Source organism: Salarias fasciatus, chromosome 15 (assembly GCF_902148845.1).
Source record: "Salarias fasciatus chromosome 15, fSalaFa1.1, whole genome shotgun sequence".
NCBI lineage: Eukaryota > Metazoa > Chordata > Actinopteri > Blenniiformes > Blenniidae > Salarias > Salarias fasciatus.
In genome coordinates this window covers 3,111,746-3,133,687 of record NC_043759.1, presented here as the reverse complement: position 1 = coordinate 3,133,687, position 21,942 = coordinate 3,111,746, and the positions used below count along the sequence as shown (strand labels likewise).

The following is a 21,942-nucleotide window of genomic DNA, read 5'->3' as shown; positions in this document are numbered from 1 at the left end:
TTTAAAGCATGTACTGAATAATATTTAATGTAGCTGCATAATATCAGTGTTCAAAGTTTCTCAAATGATAAAAGAAAGTAAACAAAAATGTTGATTAAAACCTTCCTCAAATCTAACTTCTAATCCTGTGACATAATGGTAAATGAAAGAAGAAAAAAAAACATAACAGCTGGTTAAAATTGTTGACCAATTTTATTATTTGCTGTTGAACATTCATTCAATACAAAAAAAACCATTCAAGTTTTAAGAATTTGTGCACTCGTCGCTCCGCCAGCCATCGCAGCACCGAGAGGTGCAGAATGTACGATTTCTTAGCTTGGAAACAGATCGGATGAAACGTGGATTTAAAACGGAAGCTAACCAGCTAACCAAGCAGCGACATGTGGCTCCATGTTGGAATACCACCTTCTACCTCTAGGTGGTGTTTTGAGTCGCTCAGGTCTGTTTTTACTCCAAAAAGACCAAAAATAATTAAGATGTTGACCTTCAGCCATAAAAACTTAGAATAGAGAGTCAGACTCTCTACAGCCACCCAGTGGTACTAAATCGGTATTACATCTGTCTAAACATACTGCACGAGTAAAACCTAGAACATCTGGTGCAGAAAAAATAAATCCCCAAAAACTCATAAAGAAGACGGTGACGGAACAGAGGAAGATATGAACCTAAAGAGATCTGCTTGATCTTATTCAGAGGGAATGATCCAACTGACTCAAAACATTGAAAAACTTCAGTTCTGAAGTGATTTCCTGCAACGAAACCGAGAGAATTAAAGCCCACCCACTCCAAATACTTCACGGTTGTCCAACTGTTGCGCTTGTGCTTAAATCAACTCAGATGGGTACATAAATTCTCAAGTACAAACCCCCCCCAAAATTTAATTTTAAAAGAAAAACACCATTAAATAAATTTTTCAGATTCAGCTATGAAAAAATGCCTTTTGTTCCTCCAAATTAAGACGTTTCCAACCTTTGAGATCTCAAATCGAAAAGCCAGATCCCCAAAACATTTATAATTTAATGAAATGTTGATTTAATCTCATCTGGTTTTGTCCGACGCTGTCACACAGGTCGGAGTGACGGAAAACACCTGGACGGCGTTCTGACTCAGAACGTCCGGCGGTCCCTCAGATCGTGCAGAATGTCTGAAACAGGCTGCCTTCAAAACACACGGCGGCATCGGGAACGTAAAGTTAAAGGAATGATGGGCAAATAAAGCACATGGCGCGCTTGCCACACTTCTGGAAATAACACTCAAAGACGGTCAGAGACTTTAGAGAAGGTCCTAGATCCAGGTCCCACGGTAAGGTAGGGTTTCTCTGTTTCCACATGTGGACGAATGGACCTGACTTTGAAGTTACAGTCAAACCTTCTCCTTTCTGCTCCTCATACCTCCAGAAAACCTGTCAACAGTTCAGGCTAATATACCCTCACTGGGCTGTGCCACTCCGTCGGAACACTGGGGGGCGTAGAAGGATCAGAACGTCCTCAATAACTGATTCTCTGAAGTCTCTGACTGCGCCTCTCCGGTTAGCTTAGCCACCGTTTGGATCCCGTCGGGTTTCACACCATGAACCCTCCGAGTGACACTCTGCTGATAAAATGAACACTACAGCTTCAAGTATCCCACGTGGAATTCAATAGCCCTGAAGTTCCTCTTTTTAACATCCTCCTCTGCTGACAGGCCGAAAAATGTGCGGGAAAATACAAACTTTAAAGTGCCAATTGTTAAATAAAGACTGTTGCTTTTGTTTTTTAAACGGATTAAAAACCAGAGAGTTTTGACTCTCCGCTGCGGATCGGACGGGTGGCTGACCGATAACTCGGCGCTTTGTGCTTTTGGACGTCTTCGCTGTGAAGCCGACGGAGCAGAGGAGGAGCCGCGGTGGACACCGCCACTTCTGCGTCCCAAACAACCGGACCGTCGGGCGTTCAGCCCATCTCACGAAGCTCGTATTGGATTTGATCCCAGCAAAGCAAGAAAAACATTGACAAACACGGCTGTAAAAGCAATTCATAACCGGGACGATTTCAGAAGGAGATTGATTGATTGGGAATGAGCAGCATCAGTGGGTATGAACGTTTTCCCAATAAAACCCCACCGGACTTCCACTGACAAGAAGAAGAATAGATGAAACCAGCCTCCAGAATCCTTCTCTTTCTTTCCAAATGCACCATCGCAATCCAAAAACTATCTGCCAGAAAGTCCATACAGGTCCTAAATATTGTTAATCTTTCAGATCAGACTCCATCTGTAAATATAACACTCAAATCCTGCAAAAAAATCAGTGACAACTAATTTTTAAATACCTAAAATCACAGATTCCCCCATTATTTATGAGAACTTTGAACTCCTCCCGAGCCTGGTCGCCTCCTGAGAGTTAAAAAAAAAAAAAAAAAAGAAAATGTTTCTTAAGATTTATCAGTGTAAGACTCAGATTTGAACAAGCACCATGGATTTTAAGTCAAAACAAAGCTAAAAGTGATGATCGGAAGACGTGAGCGGTCTGGAAATACCACTTTCTGCCACCAGGTGGTGCAGTGAGTCAAGTTTTCTTCATTCCTGCTTTCAGTTTAAGAAAACAAGAAGTCAGAGGGGAAATAATTCTTGAAGAGCTTGACAATTTCCAATGATTGAACCAGACTCACTGCTGCCCCCTGGTGCACAAAAGTAAAACCTTATGCACCTTTAAGGAAAAACGACCTGGAAAAATGTCAGATTTGGAATAAAAGTTAGCTTATGACCACAGGGATGATGATTCAAAACCTGGACATCTTTTCATTTTTTTTTTTTAGGTTTGGCTAATAAATTTAAAAACATAACCATTAAAAGAGAACAATAAATAAGTGAAGAAACCATTTTTAAATAAACTGAGCAATCCAGCGACGGTTTGAGGAGATTCAGAGTTGTTTGGGAGGCAGAAGATGTTGGTCTCTCTTGCTAGAACCATCACCATCGTTATTTCTACGGGTGAGACTGGAGCGTGGAAGCTGTGTTAGGACTTCTTTGGACAGTGTGAGGACGAGTCTGTGTTGAGGACCTCGATCATGGTTCTGGTCGACGGGAAGGCCTCTGCTACCGACGGAAGACTCTGGTACCAGCCGGGTAAACTGGGGAGCAAGAGCAGAAGCCTCAGGCGCCGTCGTCACGGCAACATCAACACGGCAACAACTTCAAAACACATCGTTTTTGCGTTGTTATTTCAGAAACATTTCGCGTTTACATGGCAACGTTTTGAAAATGACATTGGTTTGTAAAGAAACGGCAAACTGTTGTTGCTATGGCGACTGTCAACTCTAATGCTACCAAGACCAGGAGAATCTGGACTGGAACCAGGACCAGGACCAGGTCATAATACTGACCAGGACCAGGACCAGGAGAATCTGGGCCAGACCCCCATCTGCTTTCATTCTGTTTCTGATTGACCTGTATCTTACCTCTGGATGCGTTCTGCCTCTTCTAAACATGCCACATAGCCTCTTTTAAAAAAGGAAAACCTGGATCCCCTGATTCCGTCTACTTTCAGCCCAACGTCTAAACTGCCTTTTATTTCCGAGGTTTTAGAGAAAGTTGTTCTGAACCAGCTCCAAGAGCTGTTTCAGTTAAAGCCTCATCTCAGCACTGAAGCTGTTCTTTTAAAAATGTTTAATGATCTACTTTTAAACCTTGATCATCATGATGGTGCTGTTCTGATCCTTCTAGATCAAACTGCAGCGTTTGACACGGTGGATCATTCTGTCCTCCTGTCACCCTTCCAGCACTGTGGGGGCACTGAAGGCCTCGCTCTGGACTGGTTGAAGTCCGACCTCACTGACACGTCCTTCTGGATGCAGTTGGGGCAGTTTTCCTCTTCAGTGGCCCCTCGAACCTGTGAGGTCCCCCAGGGTTCAGTTCTCGGCCCCCTACTGTTCTCCCTTTAAATGCTCACCCTGGGATCAATATTCAGGAAACATGGTGTTGCCTTCCATTGTTTCGCTGATGATGTTCAGGTTTACCTGAAGTTAAAGGTCCAGTTTAAAGACTCATGAAAGACATCAAGACATGGATGGACTCAAGTTTCTTAAATCATTTTAAAACAGAGTTCATCTTGTTTGGTCTCCCTGATTCGGTCCAGGTCCTTCCACCTCCCTGACCTGGTCCAGGATGACGCTATCCGGCTTGCCAGATCGAACCTTCTGGTCGGTCTTGGTGACTGCGCCTCGCTTCCCTCTCACTTATTTTAGTTTTGGGTCCTCAGAAAGTGCTCTGAGTTCATGACCTTCGGAGGGGGTTCAGAAAAGTTGTGCGAGAGGTACACCCTTCGGACACATTGATCAGTAATTCAGTGACTCATTACAGAACTGGAACACAAGGACAATTTGACCATTTTCCATGTAAGAGTCTTGTAAGACGCAGTCAGATCACCAAACTTTCACCAACTCTTCAAACATTAACGTGAACTCAGACATCAGGACGAGAGACTTTCACTGGTCAAAACCGTCTTACTCTGGTTCAAGGCTGTTTTTTTTAAACATCTCCCAGCGAGTCACGTCTTGGGAAGCCTCCTGATCTCTCGCTCCATTCCTCAAGACGGTTCCAGAACCCAAAGCAGGAAAAGGAACATTGGATTTCAAACCGAACAAAGCTAAAGACACTATCAACGGAACACGGGGAGATTATTTCAACTATTACATTACGATAAAACTGAATCCCAGAACGGCCAAACACCAGGTACTAACCCACAACGTTAAGGGTGAGTGCAGGAATGAATGAATGAATGAGAAAACATGTAGGTACCTTTTGAGATTCATCCAGCTCTTTGCAGTTTTACTGAAGCTGTCTGGACTGGGTGTGGTCATGGCTTCGAAATCCACCAGCTGAGAGCACAGACATTCAGCGCATTCAGTACAAAACCTTTACTAGAGACACACAGCTTCACCAACAACCAGGCGACAAAACCAGGTCTTCAGACCTGATGGGAGGAAGAAGAGTGTGTTCACCTTTCCTTTGGGGATCCGGCCGATGACCTCTTTCCCGCTGGCCATCAGCGCCCCCATCACCACCGAGTACGCCACGACGCTGAGGACAAACACATCAGAAGGCTCCCCATCACACACACGCCCCATCACACACACACACACACACACCACCAAAACAGGAGCACTGAGGCAGAGCGAGGACGTTTGTCTCAACGTCCAAAGAAGGAAAACTAGGAACCGATGATATTTGACGATATTTCTAAGCTTTTTTAACCTTTCTCATCATATATTTTGGCCGTTTGTTGATTTATTTCCACATATTTAAAATTCAGGTCAGCTAGCACGATTAGCAGTGAAAGAAAATGACTCATCAAACTTGTCGCTGTTTCCTTGAAAACTTTCATTTTCGTGGTGCATTCATGGTCATCGAACAGCGCCAGACTGAAGAGGGAGGAAACTGCATCTATCTGTGCAGTGTGATGCTGTTAGCTTTAGCATGAGCCAAAGATTTCTTCCTAACAAGATTAGCATTAGCATGACTAAATAGATGCCCAAATATTGCTACATGTTAGCTTATCACAGCTTTTTCTTTCAAGAAGCACTAACATCCAGATTATAGAGCATCTTCTTCCTCTAACGTCCAGATTATACAGCATCTTCCTCCTACTAACATCCAGATTATACAGCATCTTCCTCCTCTAACGTCCAGATTATAGAGCATCTTCCTCCTCTAACGTCCAGATTATACAGCATCTTCTTCCTCTAACGTCCAGATTATACAGCATCTTCCTCCTACTAACATCCAGATTATACAGCATCTTCCTCCTCTAACGTCCAGATTATACAGCATCTTCTTCCTCTAACGTCCAGATTATACAGCATCTTCTTCCTCTAACGTCCAGATTATAGAGCATCTTCCTCCTCTAACGTCCAGATTATAGAGCATCTTCTTCCTCTAACGTCCAGATTATAGAGCATCTTCTTCCTCTAACGTCCAGATTATAGAGCATCTTCTTCCTCTAACGTCCAGATTATAGAGCATCTTCGTCCTACTAACATACAGATTATAGAGCATCTTCTTCCTCTAACGTCCAGATTATAGAGCATCTTCTTCCTCTAACGTCCAGATTATAGAGCATCTTCCTTCTACTAACATCCAGATTATAGAGCATCTTCCTCCTCTAACATCCAGATTATAGAGCATCTTCTTCCTCTAACATCCAGATTATAGAGCATCTTCTTCCTCTAACGTCCAGATTATAGAGCATCTTCTTCCTCTAACGTCCAGATTATAGAGCATCTTCCTCCTACTAACATCCAGATTATAGAGCATCTTCTTCCTCTAACATCCAGATTATAGAGCATCTTCTTCCTCTAACGTCCAGATTATAGAGCATCTTCTTCCTCTAACGTCCAGATTATAGAGCATCTTCTTCCTCTAACGTCCAGATTATAGAGCATCTTCTTCCTCTAACGTCCAGATTATAGAGCATCTTCTTCCTCTAACATCCAGATTATAGAGCATCTTCTTCCTCTAACGTCCAGATTATAGAGCATCTTCCTCCTCTATCATCCAGGTTCTAGAGCATCTTCCTCCTCTAACATCCAGATTATAGAGCATCTTCTTCCTCTAACATCCAGATTATAGAGCATCTTCTTCCTCTAACGTCCAGATTATAGAGCATCTTCTTCCTCTAACGTCCAGATTATAGAGCATCTTCCTCCTACTAACATCCAGATTATAGAGCATCTTCTTCCTCTAACATCCAGATTATAGAGCATCTTCTTCCTCTAACGTCCAGATTATAGAGCATCTTCTTCCTCTTACGTCCAGATTATAGAGCATCTTCTTCCTCTAACGTCCAGATTATAGAGCATCTTCTTCCTCTAACGTCCAGATTATAGAGCATCTTCTTCCTCTAACATCCAGATTATAGAGCATCTTCTTCCTCTAACGTCCAGATTATAGAGCATCTTCCTCCTCTATCATCCAGGTTCTAGAGCATCTTCCTCCCTCTACCTGACCCCAGCTGTTTGAAGTTACCTGGACCCTCTGGAGAGCGGCATGAGGTTGCAGAAGTAATAAATCAGAGACAGGATCAGGTTGCACACAGCGTCTGCATCCTGAAAGAAAGAAAGAAAGAAAGAAAAGAGGTTGGATGGATGGATGGATGGATGGGTGGATGGGTGGATGGATGGAGTCTCTCACCCCGAGCTCGGTGGACAGCATCAAGGCTTTCCCTTTAGCCGTCAGGTCTTTGTAGATGGATTCAATCTCTGACTGATACTGTTGCGTTCGCTCCTCTGTGGTCTGAGTCTCCACCGAGAACAGCATGTTTCCAACCCTGAAACACACACACACACACACACACACAAATAGATATCAGATATTGCTGTCCCATACAAATAATAATAATAGATGAAGGTAAAGGGTAAAGACTGACAGCAATAAAAAGAAAAATATATAAACACAGAAAGAGAGAGACAGCTTAATGGAACCAGAAGAGCACCTGTCTCCAGTGATAGTGATGGTGAAACCATCATACTCTTTCCCAGAATCCTTCATGCTCGGCACTTTAGAGTTGACGGTGAAGCCATCTCTGGTTTTACTGTTGAACTGCTTCAGAAAACACAGAAACATGCAGAATCTTCACTGCTCAAAGAAAATCAACGTTACACTAAAAAAAAAAAAACCCCAAGGAAACAATGCTACACCGAAAAAACACGTTACGTGTAAAGAAACCAACATTAAGCCAAAAAAAAAACAAACAATGTTATACCAAAACCAACTCTACACCAAAAGTAACCAAGGACACCAGCGTTACACCACAAGAAACCAACGTATCACCAATAAAAGCCCGACATTATACCAAAAAAAAAAAAACCCAACGTAACGCCAAAGAAACCAACGTTACACCAAAACAAACCAACGTTACACCAAAACAAACCAACGTTACACCAAAACACACCAATGTTACACCAAATATTTTTGTTAAAACAAAAGAAACCAACGTTATAACAACAACAACAAAAAAATGACGTTAAACCCCCCCCAAAAAAAAAGGTATTGAGTCCAGTTTAAAGTGACGGATTGGGACGGTGAGTGCTCCCACATAAACTCCAGGTTACCTTCATTATTGGAAGCAGGTCTTCTACTTTATTCACACTCTCCAGGGCCTGGCGCACCTCCATCAGGCCCCTGGGATTATACGCTCTGGGGAAACAGTTCCACGACATGTCAGGCAGACAGAAAACAAAACAACAAGACTTCCTCACACCGTGCGTGGCGAGATTTACCCATGATACACCAGGATTCTGTCTTTGATGAAGTCCAGGATGTTGTCGAAGTAGGCCAGGTATCTGATGTTGATTATCTGGCCTCTGAAGAACCAAAGAAAAGAACCGAAACACTGAATTGAGGAATTTAAAGATCAGTGAAATGAGGAAGACACATAATAAAATTCAACATTGTTAAGCCAACAAGCATGGAAACTACAGTTAGCAAGACTGTATTAGACGGATGGATGGATGGATGGATGGATGGATGGATGGATGGATGGATTAGATAAGATGGATGGATCAATGAAAGGAGCAGCTGATCACCTGATGAGGTTGATGTGGTTGTTGAAGCCTCGACTGAGGCTCCTCGCCGGCATCTGGTCCAACCACAGAACGGGCTGGTCTGGATCCGCGATCCTGCACACAGAGGAGGGGACCGGTTCAAGACCCCGGCTGGAGGACCCGGATCAGGAGGAAGCCGGTTCCAGACCCCGGCCGGAGGCCGAGGTGCTCCTCACCTCCTCCACTTGACGGCGATGTCGAACATGTCTCTCCACTGCATCTGCCTGGTCTTCCCGTTCACTCGCACCTTGGAGTTGCTCCACGTCCGCTGCATGGCCTGCATCACCTCCAGGGTGGCCAGGCCCATGGCTGCACGCACACACACACACACACACACACACACACACCGTCAGTGCCCACGCCTCCCCCTCCCCTCCCCCGCCCCTCCTCCTCCTCCGCCTGCTCCCACCTCGGTGGATCCTCCTGTTGGGCAGGAAGCCGGGCGTGTCGTACTGCATGAGCGCCCCCAGCTGGTCGGCGCTGCAGATCAGCTTCTGCACGTCCACGCTGTAGCTCTCGAAGTTCTGCGGCAGAACGTCTCTGAGGACGACGCACGGGGCACGGTCAGAGAAACTTTTGTTTTGAAAGTGTACATCTATATTTCTGCTGGTCTGCACCGAGTTTTATTTTGAAAAAAAAAAAAATGCTTCACTTCCGCCAGTGCCTCTTTCCTGAGCTTAAATCACATTGTTTAAAACGGTCCGTGGTGCAAAAAATGTCTAGAAGTAACAAAATACTGCTAAAACAACCCTTAGGGTCAGAGCTGCTCCATCCTCCCATATTTAACTATTAGGGTTAGCATTAGCGTTAGCCCAAACCTGTCCGATCTGTCAATAACTAACATTTTATAAGTTATGAGGTTTTCCTTATTTTTCAAAGCCTTCTGAATGATTATTCAACAAATGCTTTAAAGTTTGAATAAATGTATAATGACAGACAAAAAAAAACATTTTTCACTAAACTGTTAGCTTTATTTAAATGAATTATTTAAATGAAATAGTAAAATTTTATTTAACAAGTAAAAAAGGTGATAATTTTTTATTTTATTTTTAAAAAATGTGATTAAAACATTTTCCGCTTCATGACCGCAGGACATCAGTTCCATGTCAAAAGATGATTTTTTTTTTTTTTAATTCCGATTAATCGCAGAAATAAATTGGTTAAAATTTAGCTATTTTGCGTTTCAAATTCATCTTTACTGCGGCCATGGAGGGCGGGACCAGGCACACAAATTTCAAAACAGTGGTGTTTTCCACCGTTTCCATGGAGACGAGAGCAGCATTTTCTCTGTTTCCATGGAGACGGAGCTGGAACATTCTAAAATAAGTAGTGTTTTCCCCGTTCCCACGGAGACGGAGACGTTTGAAAAACGTGTGTTCCCAATGGCTCGGGGCTCCGTCGCCGTGGTAACGGACACCGCGGAGGCCTCGGCGACTGACTTGATGTGAGGCTGCAGGCCCGGCTGCTCCTCGTAGTCCTCGATGAGGAACGGCAGGTTCTTGGCCCAGTGGTTCTTGAAGTTCCCCGGCAGGTCCTGGTCCACGTTGTACTCGGCCACCGCGACGTCCAGGTGAGAGTGCAGGTACCGGGAGTACTCTGGAGCAGAAGGAAGGCGTTTCAGAAGGCGGGACCCCCTCCTGGACGCTAGCGGACGAGCGGCGGCGCCACCGACCTCTGAGGTATTTGACTTTGAGGTATTCGGAGCTGGCCTTCTGCCCCAGCAGCGGGTCGTTCAGCATGACTTTGGTCTGGGCCTTGATGCCCTCGTAGAACTGGCCCATGGCCACGTGGCTCAGGCCCTTCATGTACTGGCACACCTCGTTGTAGGGCTCCAGCTGGAGACACCTCTGGGGGACGGTGGGGGGTAGAGAGGACATGAGACGGCGTCCGGCGTGAGCTCGGAGGCACGCGGGAGGCGGAGTCGTACCTTGAAGTTGCCCAGAGCCTCCTGCAGCGAGCCGTGGTGGTACAGCATCATGCCCCGCAGCTGCAGCGACTGGATGTGGTTCTGGTTCAGCATCAGCGCCTTCTGGAAGCTCTCCATGGCCGACTCGAAGTCGCCCAGCTCCCTGTGGGCGGGACGGGGACGGGGCCGGAGACGGGGACGGGGGACAGAGACGGAGACGGTGGGTGGAGGCAGAGTCCAAACAGACACACCAGCTTTAAAAGACCACGGACCTGTAGGCCTGTCCCAGGCTCTTATAGGCGTCGATGAAGTCTGGCTTCAGCTTCAAGGCCTCTTTGAACGTCTCGATGGCTTCCTGGAGAGGAGGAGAGGACAATATGAGGAGCGGGACCAGGACTAGGACCAGGACTAGGACCAGGACCAGAGCCAGGACCTTTACCACGGTCTACCCGAGTGTTTTCAAAAAGTTGCGTTTTCCCCGTTTCCAGACGTGAAGTCCATTTCTAAAATCCATTTATATCCAGAGATCATCTGCAAGTTTGTTTGTGTCAGAAAGAAGAGAAGTCGAACCGGGATCACTCTTTCCTGATCCAACTTCACCGATCGATCAGAACCTGCGGACAGGCCCGATGTGACGCCCAGCGATCCGATCGAGACGTCCTGAGCTTCAACAACCCGTTCCATCAGATGAAACCTCTCAGAGGAACCCGTCTAGAGGGACGTCTTCCTCCAGGCTTCAGCCGCCTCACGGGAGCAGGGCACCGGGGTCGATCCCAGGTGAGAGTGGGTGTAGTGCGGTTACGCCCTGCACATGAACACGGGCCCCGGTTTGAACTCCACGGGGACGGATTGCTAAGAAAGATAGTAATCTATAAGTGCTGCAGGATTATCTGCTCGGATGCATCAAAGCACGGAGCGACTGGGGACAAACAGAAACCTCCAGTCGATGATTCTAATATCTCTGCTCTCACTCACAGTGCTCTTTCTCTTGCCCCAAAATCTACATCAGCTGTTTTTCAAAGTAACTTGTTGACTTTGCAGTTTTTGTTTGATTTTTGTTCGGATTTACAGATTCTTATTCTATTAACAGCAAACTTTTTGTGGATTTGAAATTTGTCCTTTTCACATTTGGAATAATAATTGATCAGATTCTCACGACAAATACAAGATGAATTTGATGTATGCTGGACAAGATTTGGACAAAGACACACTTAATGGACCTTGAACGTTTGAACTGATAGTCAACTGTAATAATAAAATGGCAGATTCAGCTAAAAAGCCTCAAATATTAATTAAAAAATACATCTACTTCTGTTCCAAATATTTTTTTAAAAATATAAAACTCTTATACAATTAAATAGTATAGGACAGAAATTTTACACATGAATAAAATAAAGTAATCAAAAAATAGTGGTTAAGAAAAAGGGAAACAAATAAAAAAACAGTTTTGTCGGTCATTTCTACATTCAGCTAAATGTGAAGTTTGTAACTAAATAGTGATAGTTGTTTTGAAAATACTGATTAAAAACCAGAAAATATCAGTAAAATATGAAAAAACCCTAAAAATATTCAAACGCAAATGAAATTAAATATATTTTCAATGAAATACAAATATTGAATTAAAAAAAGATATTAATAAAGAGCAACTGCAAACTATACAGTTTAATAATACTTTTATTATAAGAACTCTCAAATATTAATGAAAAAATACTATTTCTACATTTATATAAATTGACAGCATTTTTTTTTTAAACTTTCATTTGTAATTTAGGAAGTAAATTGAAAACAGTGTCTGAATTTCATTTGAACGTCTCCGTTCTACACTGTTAAAGTTTAGAGCTCAGTGTGTGTGTAGTTTCATGACTAAGACATCCAACAGCACCCTCTGGTGGCCCAACATGAGAACTTTCCCCATCCGTGTCCCACCTTCCTGAACACCGGCTCTCTCTCAGCAGACTCAAACACCTCCTGAGCTGCTCAGCAGCTGTTCCACCGACTGTTCCTCACCGACTGTTCCTCACCGGCAGTATCGCTGCCGCCGCTGCTCGTTGGCGGTCGACAGGCGCTTCCCCCGCCGGCGGCTCGTTTCACGGCGGATTAGCCGAGAGGAGACGAACAAACGGCACCGCAGAAACACCCACAGCTCACGGCAGTGAGAAACTCTCTGAGATTCCAGAATGGTAAATCAAGCTGACAGGATAATGAGCCGCTGACAGGCGTCCCGCGGAGACGTTTCACCTCCCGGAGGCAGATTCGGCTCATGTTTACACTGATTTACAAAGACGGATGTTTCCACATCTACGTTATCATTTCTGAGAAGCTGGTTAAGAGCAGGTGAACCTTTAGGGGGCAGTGTAGCATAGTGACGCTAGCTCCAACCTGCTAATATGCTAGCTTCATTAGCAATGCCGTTATGCTAATCCTATGTTTGGCTGAATGTCAATGACGGTATTCTGAACTGTGAAAGTGAACGTTCACAACAGCCAGAGGATCTGTTTAGCTGGTTGATAGCTAGCTTCCACAGCTAATGCTAATGATGCTAATGGAGATTCTGTTTTTCCAAGCCTCCACTTCGGCAAAAGTTTTCAGATATAATCATTTTCGTTGGCTTGTAGCTTGGTTTGCACATAAACACATTAAATAAAATGTGTTTTCCCGCTCGTTCTTCTTCTTGTTGTGTAAACGTGGTCTGGGACTCGTCAGCTTGGTTTTCCATCAGGTGTTATGAATCACCGCCGCTGCAGGCCTTTTCTTTTCCCCAACAGCTCTCCGAGACGTGAGAAGAATATCAGTTCCCGTCATCGATATTCTACACAGCAGCGCCAGACGTCGCGAAAACAACACCTGAAGGGTGACTGGAGAAAGCGGCGGTCGGGGCGGTCTGCTCGGGCAGAGGCGGCGGAGGAAGCAGAGGTCGCCTCAAATCAATATTTCACATCTTAGACCAACAAAATCGGGTCGGCTGCTCCCGTTGTTCAAACTCACCTCAGTTCACACAGCGCTCAGCTACAGTACAGTCATTTCTAGGCGTGTTCAGTGGAAGAGCAGCACATTCCAAACAAAAAGAGCAAAAGGAAACCAAACAACTGTATTCCACAACAAATAAGAGGTTAAAGCAACCAGATGTTTCAAAATGGAAATGTCATGATTGCACGGTTGAATAAACACTGTTCTGGAAAATCTGACTTTGTTGTGATTTCCCCTTTTCAGCATTAAAGTTAATATTAGCATCTATTAGAGCAGTAGCACAAAAATGTTTTAATGTCAACACAGAATCAGACTGTATGCATCAACAGAGTTCATTTAAGGCAAAGGGAAAATATCGCGATATGTATCATGTATCGTGATACATATAGTGTATCACAATATGGCCGAAACATATTGAGATATTGATAAAAGACCATATCGCTCAACTTTCACTGTTAATGTAGCAGAGACCCCTGGCTCAAGGGCTCCAGACATTCTGAGGAAGCAGAACCTCCATATTCCCAGACTGGCCTGCTAGAGTCGTTCAGGCCACAAACGTTTCTCTGTTCCTGGTTCAAAGTGTGTTTTCCTGGCTGCTTGTGCTAAAAGTAATAAGAAAACACTGATTGAAACCTTAGATTTCCCCATTGTCCACAGTATTCCATGTGGAACAGGTCACTGGAGCCTCGTCTGCCTCTGCAGCGCTCTGGTCCAAGACTGAACTGACCCGTCAGGAATCAAAACATCGCCTCGAGACGTCAGGAGTCACGTCGGGGCTTTGGGTTTGGGCCGCGGTCTCGGCTTATATTGAAATGCAACCATTTTTAGCAAACAATACCTTTAGATATCAAAGCAAATTTTCGCCACTTGCTTTCTCTATTCACCTATTTAGTAACTGAAAGCTGTGAAAACGGCGATTGTGACCAAAGAATCAGTTATTTCAACACAAACATCCGAGTGACCATATCTGGTGCCGCTTCAGAAACTCCTTCGTTTACACAGCAGCTTGGAAGACTAAAAGCGGAGTGCTCTGTCAGCGCAGGGTGACGCCCTCCATGAGGACGACGCCCCTGATCGTTTATGGCGCCGCCGTCGTCCCGCTTTGCTCTTTGAACTTCTTCTTATCCGCCAGCACTGCAGGACGAGGCTGGATGATTTACTGACTGAATTACTACTCCTCATTTATTTAATGTGATTATTGATAATAAGTCCAGATAAGAGGAGCCGTTCAGGGACGCTGACCTCCGCCGTCAACACCACCCCCGCCCCAGTGGTGGTGTTGACGGCGTTAATGTTAAACAACATTAACGCTTCCTTTAAGAACTTGGACAGGATGTGACTCAGTCCTTTCTCAAGAGCAAGGTTGGAGGTTCGATTCCTCAACACTTAAATAAACCAGTGCAGGTGGCAGTGAAAGCAAAGTCTGAATATTATAAAGGAGACTATTCTCCTCTGGAACATTCATTCATTTCTATTTATTCATGATTAGATAGCTCTGAGCTGCTGTTGAGGCTCGATACGTGAGCGACTGACCTTCAGCATGCCTCTGTGGAAGAAGGTGAGGCCTTTGTACAGCATGGCGATGGGCTGGTTCCTCTTTAACTCCAAGGACTGCTGGAAGTCCTCCATAGCTGCCACATAATCCTGCACGGGAGGCGGAGTGGAGGGTCAGGGCGGCACAAGAACACAAACACAGGTGTAGATCTGCTCCGTCTGACTGGGCGACCTCCGAGATGAAGAGCAGCGTGCCTCGGTGGCGGTAGAGCCGGGCGGACGGCTGCAGCTGGATGGCTTTGGTCAGGTCGCTCAGAGCTTCGCTGATGCGACTCAGAGTCGACAGGATCTGCAGACACACGTGAATGGATGTGAGGTCGGGCTCGTTTCGGGGAGCTACCTAAAGGCCCGGAGTTCCCGGGTTTGACTGTGACCAGAAGGATTTTTCCCCCTTATGGAAGCGATAAGATTTTCAAATTCCCATGTACGACTGCAACACAACATCAAAGCAAGGTAACCCAAAATAATCCGAACACAACTAGAAAAAAAACCCAACGTATCCCCAACAAAAATCCAACATACACCCAGCAAAAACATCATCAAGACTCCAATGCAACGCCAACACAACCCCAACAGAACACCAAAAATAATACCAATACAGCCCCAATAAAAACCAAACACAACCGGGGTTTTTCCTGCATTCAAAATTGCGTGGCGGCCGCCTCCAGCTAATTTTGTGTTGCCCCCAGCGTAAAGCTCCAGCTGTGTTGATTGAGCGCTTGATGTCCCCCTGCGGCAGCTACGGATTTTAACTGCAGTTGCAGCGTCGCGCCACTAAATACAAAACTACTCAAATGCATGATGACTTGATTTGTTTAAGGTGAAGACACCTCTGTGCAACAGACTGAAGGAGCGCCAATCGGACGTCTGTTGTTAGGTGGCCACTGATGGACCAGACCAGAAGGCCTTGGACTACAAGGAGTGCATGAGGAGGTTCTACAGAATGAAAAAGAGGAGGCTGAAATGTTCTCTGTGTGGTTGCAATTTAAAGTTGGCACCTAATTTGTGTACATATATATATATATATATATATATATATATATATATATATATATATAAAAAATATATATAAATATATAGTTTTAATTAATGAATGCTTTTAGCATGATAATAGTCATATTCGTATTGGAACTCTTAACTTAAAGTACAGTATGTTGCCTGTAAAAAAAATAAATAAATAAAAAAGTAAGTTGAATTTACAGAATACATGCACATCATAGCGCAGGTCAGGCCACTGCCTCAATTTGAGCCGGGAAAAACTCTGACAACCTCAAATAATCCCAACAAAACCTCAATGAAACGCCAAGATAATGCCAACGTTACCCCAACAAAAGCCTTATTGTGACTCCAACACTACCCCAATGAAACCCCAACAAAATCATCATCAAGACTCCAATGCAACTCCAACGTGATCCCAACACAACCCCAACAGAACAACAAAATAATACCAATATAGCCCCAATAAAAACCAAACACAACCGGGGTTTTTCCTGCATTCAAAATTGTGTGGCGGCCGCCTCCAGCTAATTTTGTGTTGCCCCCAGCGTAAAGCTCCAGCTGTGTTGATTGAGCGCTTGATGTCCCCCTGCGGCAGCTACGGATTTTAACTGCAGTTGCAGCGTCGCGCCACTAAATACAAAACTACTCAAATGCATGATGACTTGATTTGTTTAAGGTGAAGACACCTCTGTGCAACAGACTGAAGGAGCGCCAATCGGACGTCTGTTATTAGGTGGCCACTGATGGACCAGACCAGGAGGCCTTGGATTACAAGGAGTGCATGAGGAGGTTCTACAGAATGAAAAAGAGGAGGCTGAAATGTTCTGCCTGTTTGCGAGAAGTGTGGATAAAATGTACTTTCAATTTAAAGTTGGCACCTAATTTGTGTGTGTGTGTGTGTGTATATATATATATATATATATATATATATATATATATATATATATATATACACATAGTTTTAATAAATGAATGCTTTTAGCATGATAATAGTCATATTCGTATTGGAACTCTTAACTTAAAGTACAGTATGTTGCCTGTAAAAAAAATAAATAAATAAAAAAGTAAGTTGAATTTACAGAATACATGCACGTCATAGCGCAGGTCAGGCCACTGCCTCAATTTGAGCCAGGAAAAACTCTGACAACCTCAAATAATCCCAACAAAACCTCAATGAAATGCCAAGATAATGCCAACGTTACCCCAACAAAAGCCTTATTGCGACTCGAACTCTACCCCAATGAAACCCCAACAAAATCATCATCAAGACTCCAATGCAACTCCAACGTGATCCCAACACAACCCCAACAGAACAACAAAATAATACTAACACCCAATAAAAACCAAACACAAGCCCAAATGATCCCAAAAAAACCTCAATAAAACCCCTAAAAAACCCTTACCATGACTGGAACACAACCCCAATGGAACCCCAACAAAAACCTCATCAAGACTCAAACACAACCTCAACATGAGACCAACAAAAACACAACATGACCCCATCATGACTCCAACTCCAAGGTGGAGCTCTTCCTACCGGATCTGGGACCTTCCTCACTTCCCCTTCCCATTCCTTTGCTTGTATTGGTAGTTTTTGATCTCACATTGTAAGAAGGGACTTTCCTCTTGTCTTTACAGAAACCTTTCTACAATTACATATAAAGCCGCAGGAGCAATTTCTGTTAGCACAGACTTCTCACCGATTCAGAAATGCTCCATCTGACAGAGTTCAGCCGAGCTCTAAACAGGACTGATATATTTAAACACATGACGTTGTGCAGCGTGTCGCCGTGTCCTTCCACCTCTCTGAGCGACGTCCGAGCCTCACCTCTGCCTTCTGCTCGTACACCTCGGGCCAGTTGGGCTCCAGGATGATGACTCGGTTGAGCTCGTACAACGCCAACTCAGCATTTTTTATATCCTGGCGAGGAGACGAGAAAAGGGGCAGATGGGTTCATTTTATTACCGTGACACTCTGAACGCCGTCCTGCTCTTACCTGAATCTGCTGCCGTCAACAGAAATAATCACATTTATCTATTATATACTGCCAAAAATAAGACAAAAACATCAGGGCATCCTAAAAATGCAGCCAGACGAAACTCAAAGAGGTTTGTTTGGATATTTTCAAAGGAAATTTTCAGAAGTTTGACTGAATGAACAATAGGAGCTCAGACATTGGAAAGTGGTAAAAAAAATACGATGGCTAAAGTCGAACCAACACAGCGAGCCGAGTTCTGTATAAACGTGACATAATCAATGAATAATGTTGATTTTATAGGCTGATTTCCATCCATTTTATGTCTTACAAGAATGATGGAAATGCTGTTTGAAGGTTCTCCTCTCATCATGTTGATGCTGCCAACTTAGAAATGAGAATTTCTGAGTCTCGATTTCCTTTTGAATTGTGAGAAACACCAATTTATCCCAAAAGTAAATTCAGAAATGAGCAAAAATGAAAAGCAATGCTGTTTTTCATGGATGACTCACCTGTAGGCTTTTCTTCCCGTAAGCGATGCCTCTCCCATAAATGGCGCTGACCAGTTCAGGGTCGCCCTGCAGCAGAACACAGTCCGGCTCCTCAGTGAACGCAAAGCAACACACTGATCTCTGACGTTAAATGGCTCAAACCGCGGGGACGTTATGGCTGATCGATTCAGAAGACTTAAAGAGGAAATGATGGAGTTTCTTCAATCAGTTACTTCAGTTCCTGTAATCTTTTTAGCCAACACCCGAACCATTTACACCAAGACGTTTCAAGTACAAACGCACCTTTCTGCATTTCTGTTTAAGCACGGTTTCAGTAGTGTTTTGAAAACGATGTCCGTTTAGATGGAAACGGTAGAAACAGTCATATGGACAGACCGCTAGGTTGGACTGTAGTTTCGTTCCGGTGACTGTCAACTGTAGCACTACCAGGATCAGGAGAATCTGGACCAGGACCAGGACCAGGAGTTACTACAGCTGTGGTGCGCATGACTGGGAGCAACGTGTTCGAAAAGTTTTGCTTCCCCTAGTCTCCACGGAGAGGGAGTGTTTTCAAAAAGTTAGGATGTTCCCCGTTTCCATGGAAACAGAATCTGATAGATTTCAAAAATTTCCAGCTCGGGACCAGTTTTCAAAAATCTGCGTTTCCAGTGACGCGGAGCACCGCTGTCTTGTAAACGGACAGTCGGCGGCTGACACTTCAAACTGTAGGTTTACAGTATTTAATGAAACAGCTTGAACTAAACTCACTCAGTCATGTTTTGTGAGGAATCCCCTTCTGTTCCGGTTCTTTCTAAGCTTTTAAAAATGATGTTCTGACCTCGTTTACAGGCGACATAAAAATGCTAATTGGCTGCTCTGTACATTTGCATCATGAGTCCTGTGCTGCGACAAACAGGTGATGTTCGGCTGTTGTTCAAGGTCTTTTTAGCGCCTGTAACACCAGGTGACCCCGAGGAGACCGGAGCTCATCTCGTACCTGGAGCAGGAGCGAGAAATGTTTGATGGCTTCGTCGTACAGGCCATTTCCAATCAGAACGTAGCCGATAGCTGCGGGGACAGAAGCAAAACAAAAACAGTGAGAAGACTCGTGGTTTTCACCGCTCGATGTGAAACCGGCTGGACTCTCACCCAGTTCTTCGTTTGTGTTGTGATTATCTACGGGGAAGGGGATTTTCTTCTGCTCGATAAACAGCTTCGCCTGGTTCTGTGAGAGACAAGAATCAAGAGAAACCACAAAAAAAAAAAGTGTTTCCTGTGTGAGGACTGAACACAGGAAGAAGAGAACGAGTGAGCGCGGTGACAGAGGCTGTTTCTGAGGTGAAGTGGACACACTCTGCCTGACTCTAAATACAGCGGCGTGTTCTTGTCTTCGGTCACGCTGTGGTCACGGTGGAACCGCCGCTGCAGGCTGGCAGCTCTGGAAATGACTTGACAGTATGCAAATCTGACCGTGTGCAAATGTTGCTGTGGCAGCATTTTCACTTTCCACAGCGGCGACGGGACGGCGAGCGGAGAGCGAGGACCGAGCGGTTCATCACACGATACAGCCTGACAGAGGGAGGGGGTTTAACGTGGAACAGCTTTCAGAGAGGGTTCTCCTGGTCGCTTCTGGCTCTCTGCTCTCTGGGGAATCCGTACTCTGCCCTCTGGGGGATTAGTACTCTTTGCTCTCGTGGGGCTTGGTACTCTCCGCTCTCTAGAGGATCGGTACTCTCTGGGGTGTCGGTACTCAGTGCTGAAAGACTCACCAGGATCTTCTCGGCGTTCAGTGAGAAGACGGACTCGCAGTTGGGGTTGCTTCCCTCCTCGCAGTCCGGGTCCTCCAGCTGCAAGATGGAAGACTCTGCAGAGACACATCCAGGAAACACTCAAGTCTCATTACAGACTTCTTATCTAAAACGCAACAACCTCAATCAGTTTTTTGCTAACATGCTATGTGTTTTTGCACATTTTTAACCACCTGACATACAGCCATTCCTGTTTGACACTCGCTGATCCCATTTCCCAGTTTAGAATGCTCAAACAAAGCTAACTAAAGCACGACCCCTCCACATTTATCAACTGTTACTTTGCTACAAAGCTTTCGTGACAAACAAGGGCCATCTACTGGTCAAAACTGGTACTGCAAGTAACAAGCTAGATACATTGGAAAACTTTGATTTTATTCGTTGTAAAAGAAGTAGATTCCCAAAAACATTAAAAAAAATTACATAAATCATCCAGTAGTTTTAGGTTATATTGACCTAAATGAAACAAAAAACAAAATACAGAAAGGAAACAACAGTTAACTTCCCCACATATCTATCAGTTCTCTGGATTAAAACAGTCCACACAGTGCTAGTTCGGCAGGTTAGTTTAATGCAGAATCGACCTGAAACCTTGTGAAAGGCTATAAATATGAGTCAATGTCAGCTCTGGAGGTAAGTTCAGCGTCTGAGGTTGATGAAGGCGGAAATCGGTGTTTTTTGACTGGACTCTGGTGCATTCGTCCTGGCACGCGCTAACAGAAGCAGAGTTGTGGAGCGCTGCTAGCTCGCGGCGGCTAACCGGGGACTCGGTGACAGTCGCGCCCGGGAGGACGTGGCAAAGTAACCGGAAAAACAACAACAACAACACGACAAGAAGAAGGAGGAGAAGCGGAGAGTTTACCGCAGTCCGCCGCGAAGTCCTCCCAGTCGGACAGCGAGCTGCAGCCCTGCTTGTGCAGCTCCTGGTTGAACAGAGTCAGCGTGGAGAAGTACTCGGTGCAGAGGATCGTCCGGCTCAGGTGCAGCACCGACAGCACCACAACAACGGCCCGGCTGGCAGGGGCCATGTTGGGCTCCATGTGTGACGCCACGGAGCGGAAGCTGCCTATCCTCACCCGGCGGCCGGCGCAGCGCGGCGGACACGCCCCCCGTGAAGAGGGAGCAGCCCAGAGACTACATCTCCCGACAACCCCCGCGGCTGGAAGCCACGCCCCCTATGAATAGCGCGCAGAAAGCGAGCACCAAAAAACGATTTTTATTTATTTATTTATTTATTTATTTATTTATTTATTTATTTATTTATTTATTTATTTATTTATTTATTTATTTATTTATTTATGTATCCATTTATCCATTTAATTCTTAAGTAACTAATTCATTCATTTATTTGTGTGTTGTTTGTATTTGTTGCTTCTATATCTTTGATGCCCCCTAGCGTCTGGTTTGTATATAGTACTCTATAAGGGTTTGTATTTTGCAATTAAAAAATTATAAATGAATAAATGAATAGATAAATAAATAAATAAATAAATAAATAAATAAATAAATAAATAAATAAATAAATAAATAAATAAATAAATAATAACATGACAGTCACCACATCAGGGGTGGGTGGTGTTTTGGGAGGTGAAAAATCGGGATTCTCGGGTAAAAAGGTGGGATTTCTGAGTATAAATATCAGGTTTAAGGGGAAAAAGACAG

At 44.5% G+C, this 21,942-nt stretch overlaps 1 protein-coding gene across 2 annotated transcripts; it reads right to left on the bottom strand.

Annotated features, from left to right (window-relative positions):
- Positions 1–179: 179 nt before the first annotated feature.
- ttc13 (tetratricopeptide repeat domain 13) lies at positions 180–21,321 on the bottom strand. Of its 2 annotated transcripts, none has more exons than XM_030110294.1 (23): positions 21,143–21,321; positions 20,242–20,336; positions 19,622–19,697; positions 19,470–19,540; positions 18,494–18,559; positions 17,834–17,926; positions 15,179–15,295; positions 14,986–15,096; positions 10,758–10,840; positions 10,507–10,648; positions 10,252–10,426; positions 10,019–10,175; positions 8,989–9,119; positions 8,756–8,888; positions 8,562–8,654; positions 8,256–8,339; positions 8,088–8,172; positions 7,469–7,578; positions 7,168–7,303; positions 7,003–7,082; positions 4,980–5,058; positions 4,777–4,856; positions 180–3,110 (listed from the first exon to the last, which is right to left on the bottom strand). In XM_030110294.1, exons 1-23 carry the CDS (start codon positions 21,318–21,320, stop codon positions 2,996–2,998), a joined length of 2,490 nt encoding a protein of 829 aa, XP_029966154.1. In that variant the 5' UTR covers position 21,321; the 3' UTR covers positions 180–2,995. The 2 variants fall into 2 exon arrangements, with proteins under 2 accessions (XP_029966154.1, XP_029966155.1); XM_030110295.1 differs by having other exon boundaries at positions 7,469–7,575.
- Between the last annotated feature and the right edge of the window lie 621 nt (positions 21,322–21,942).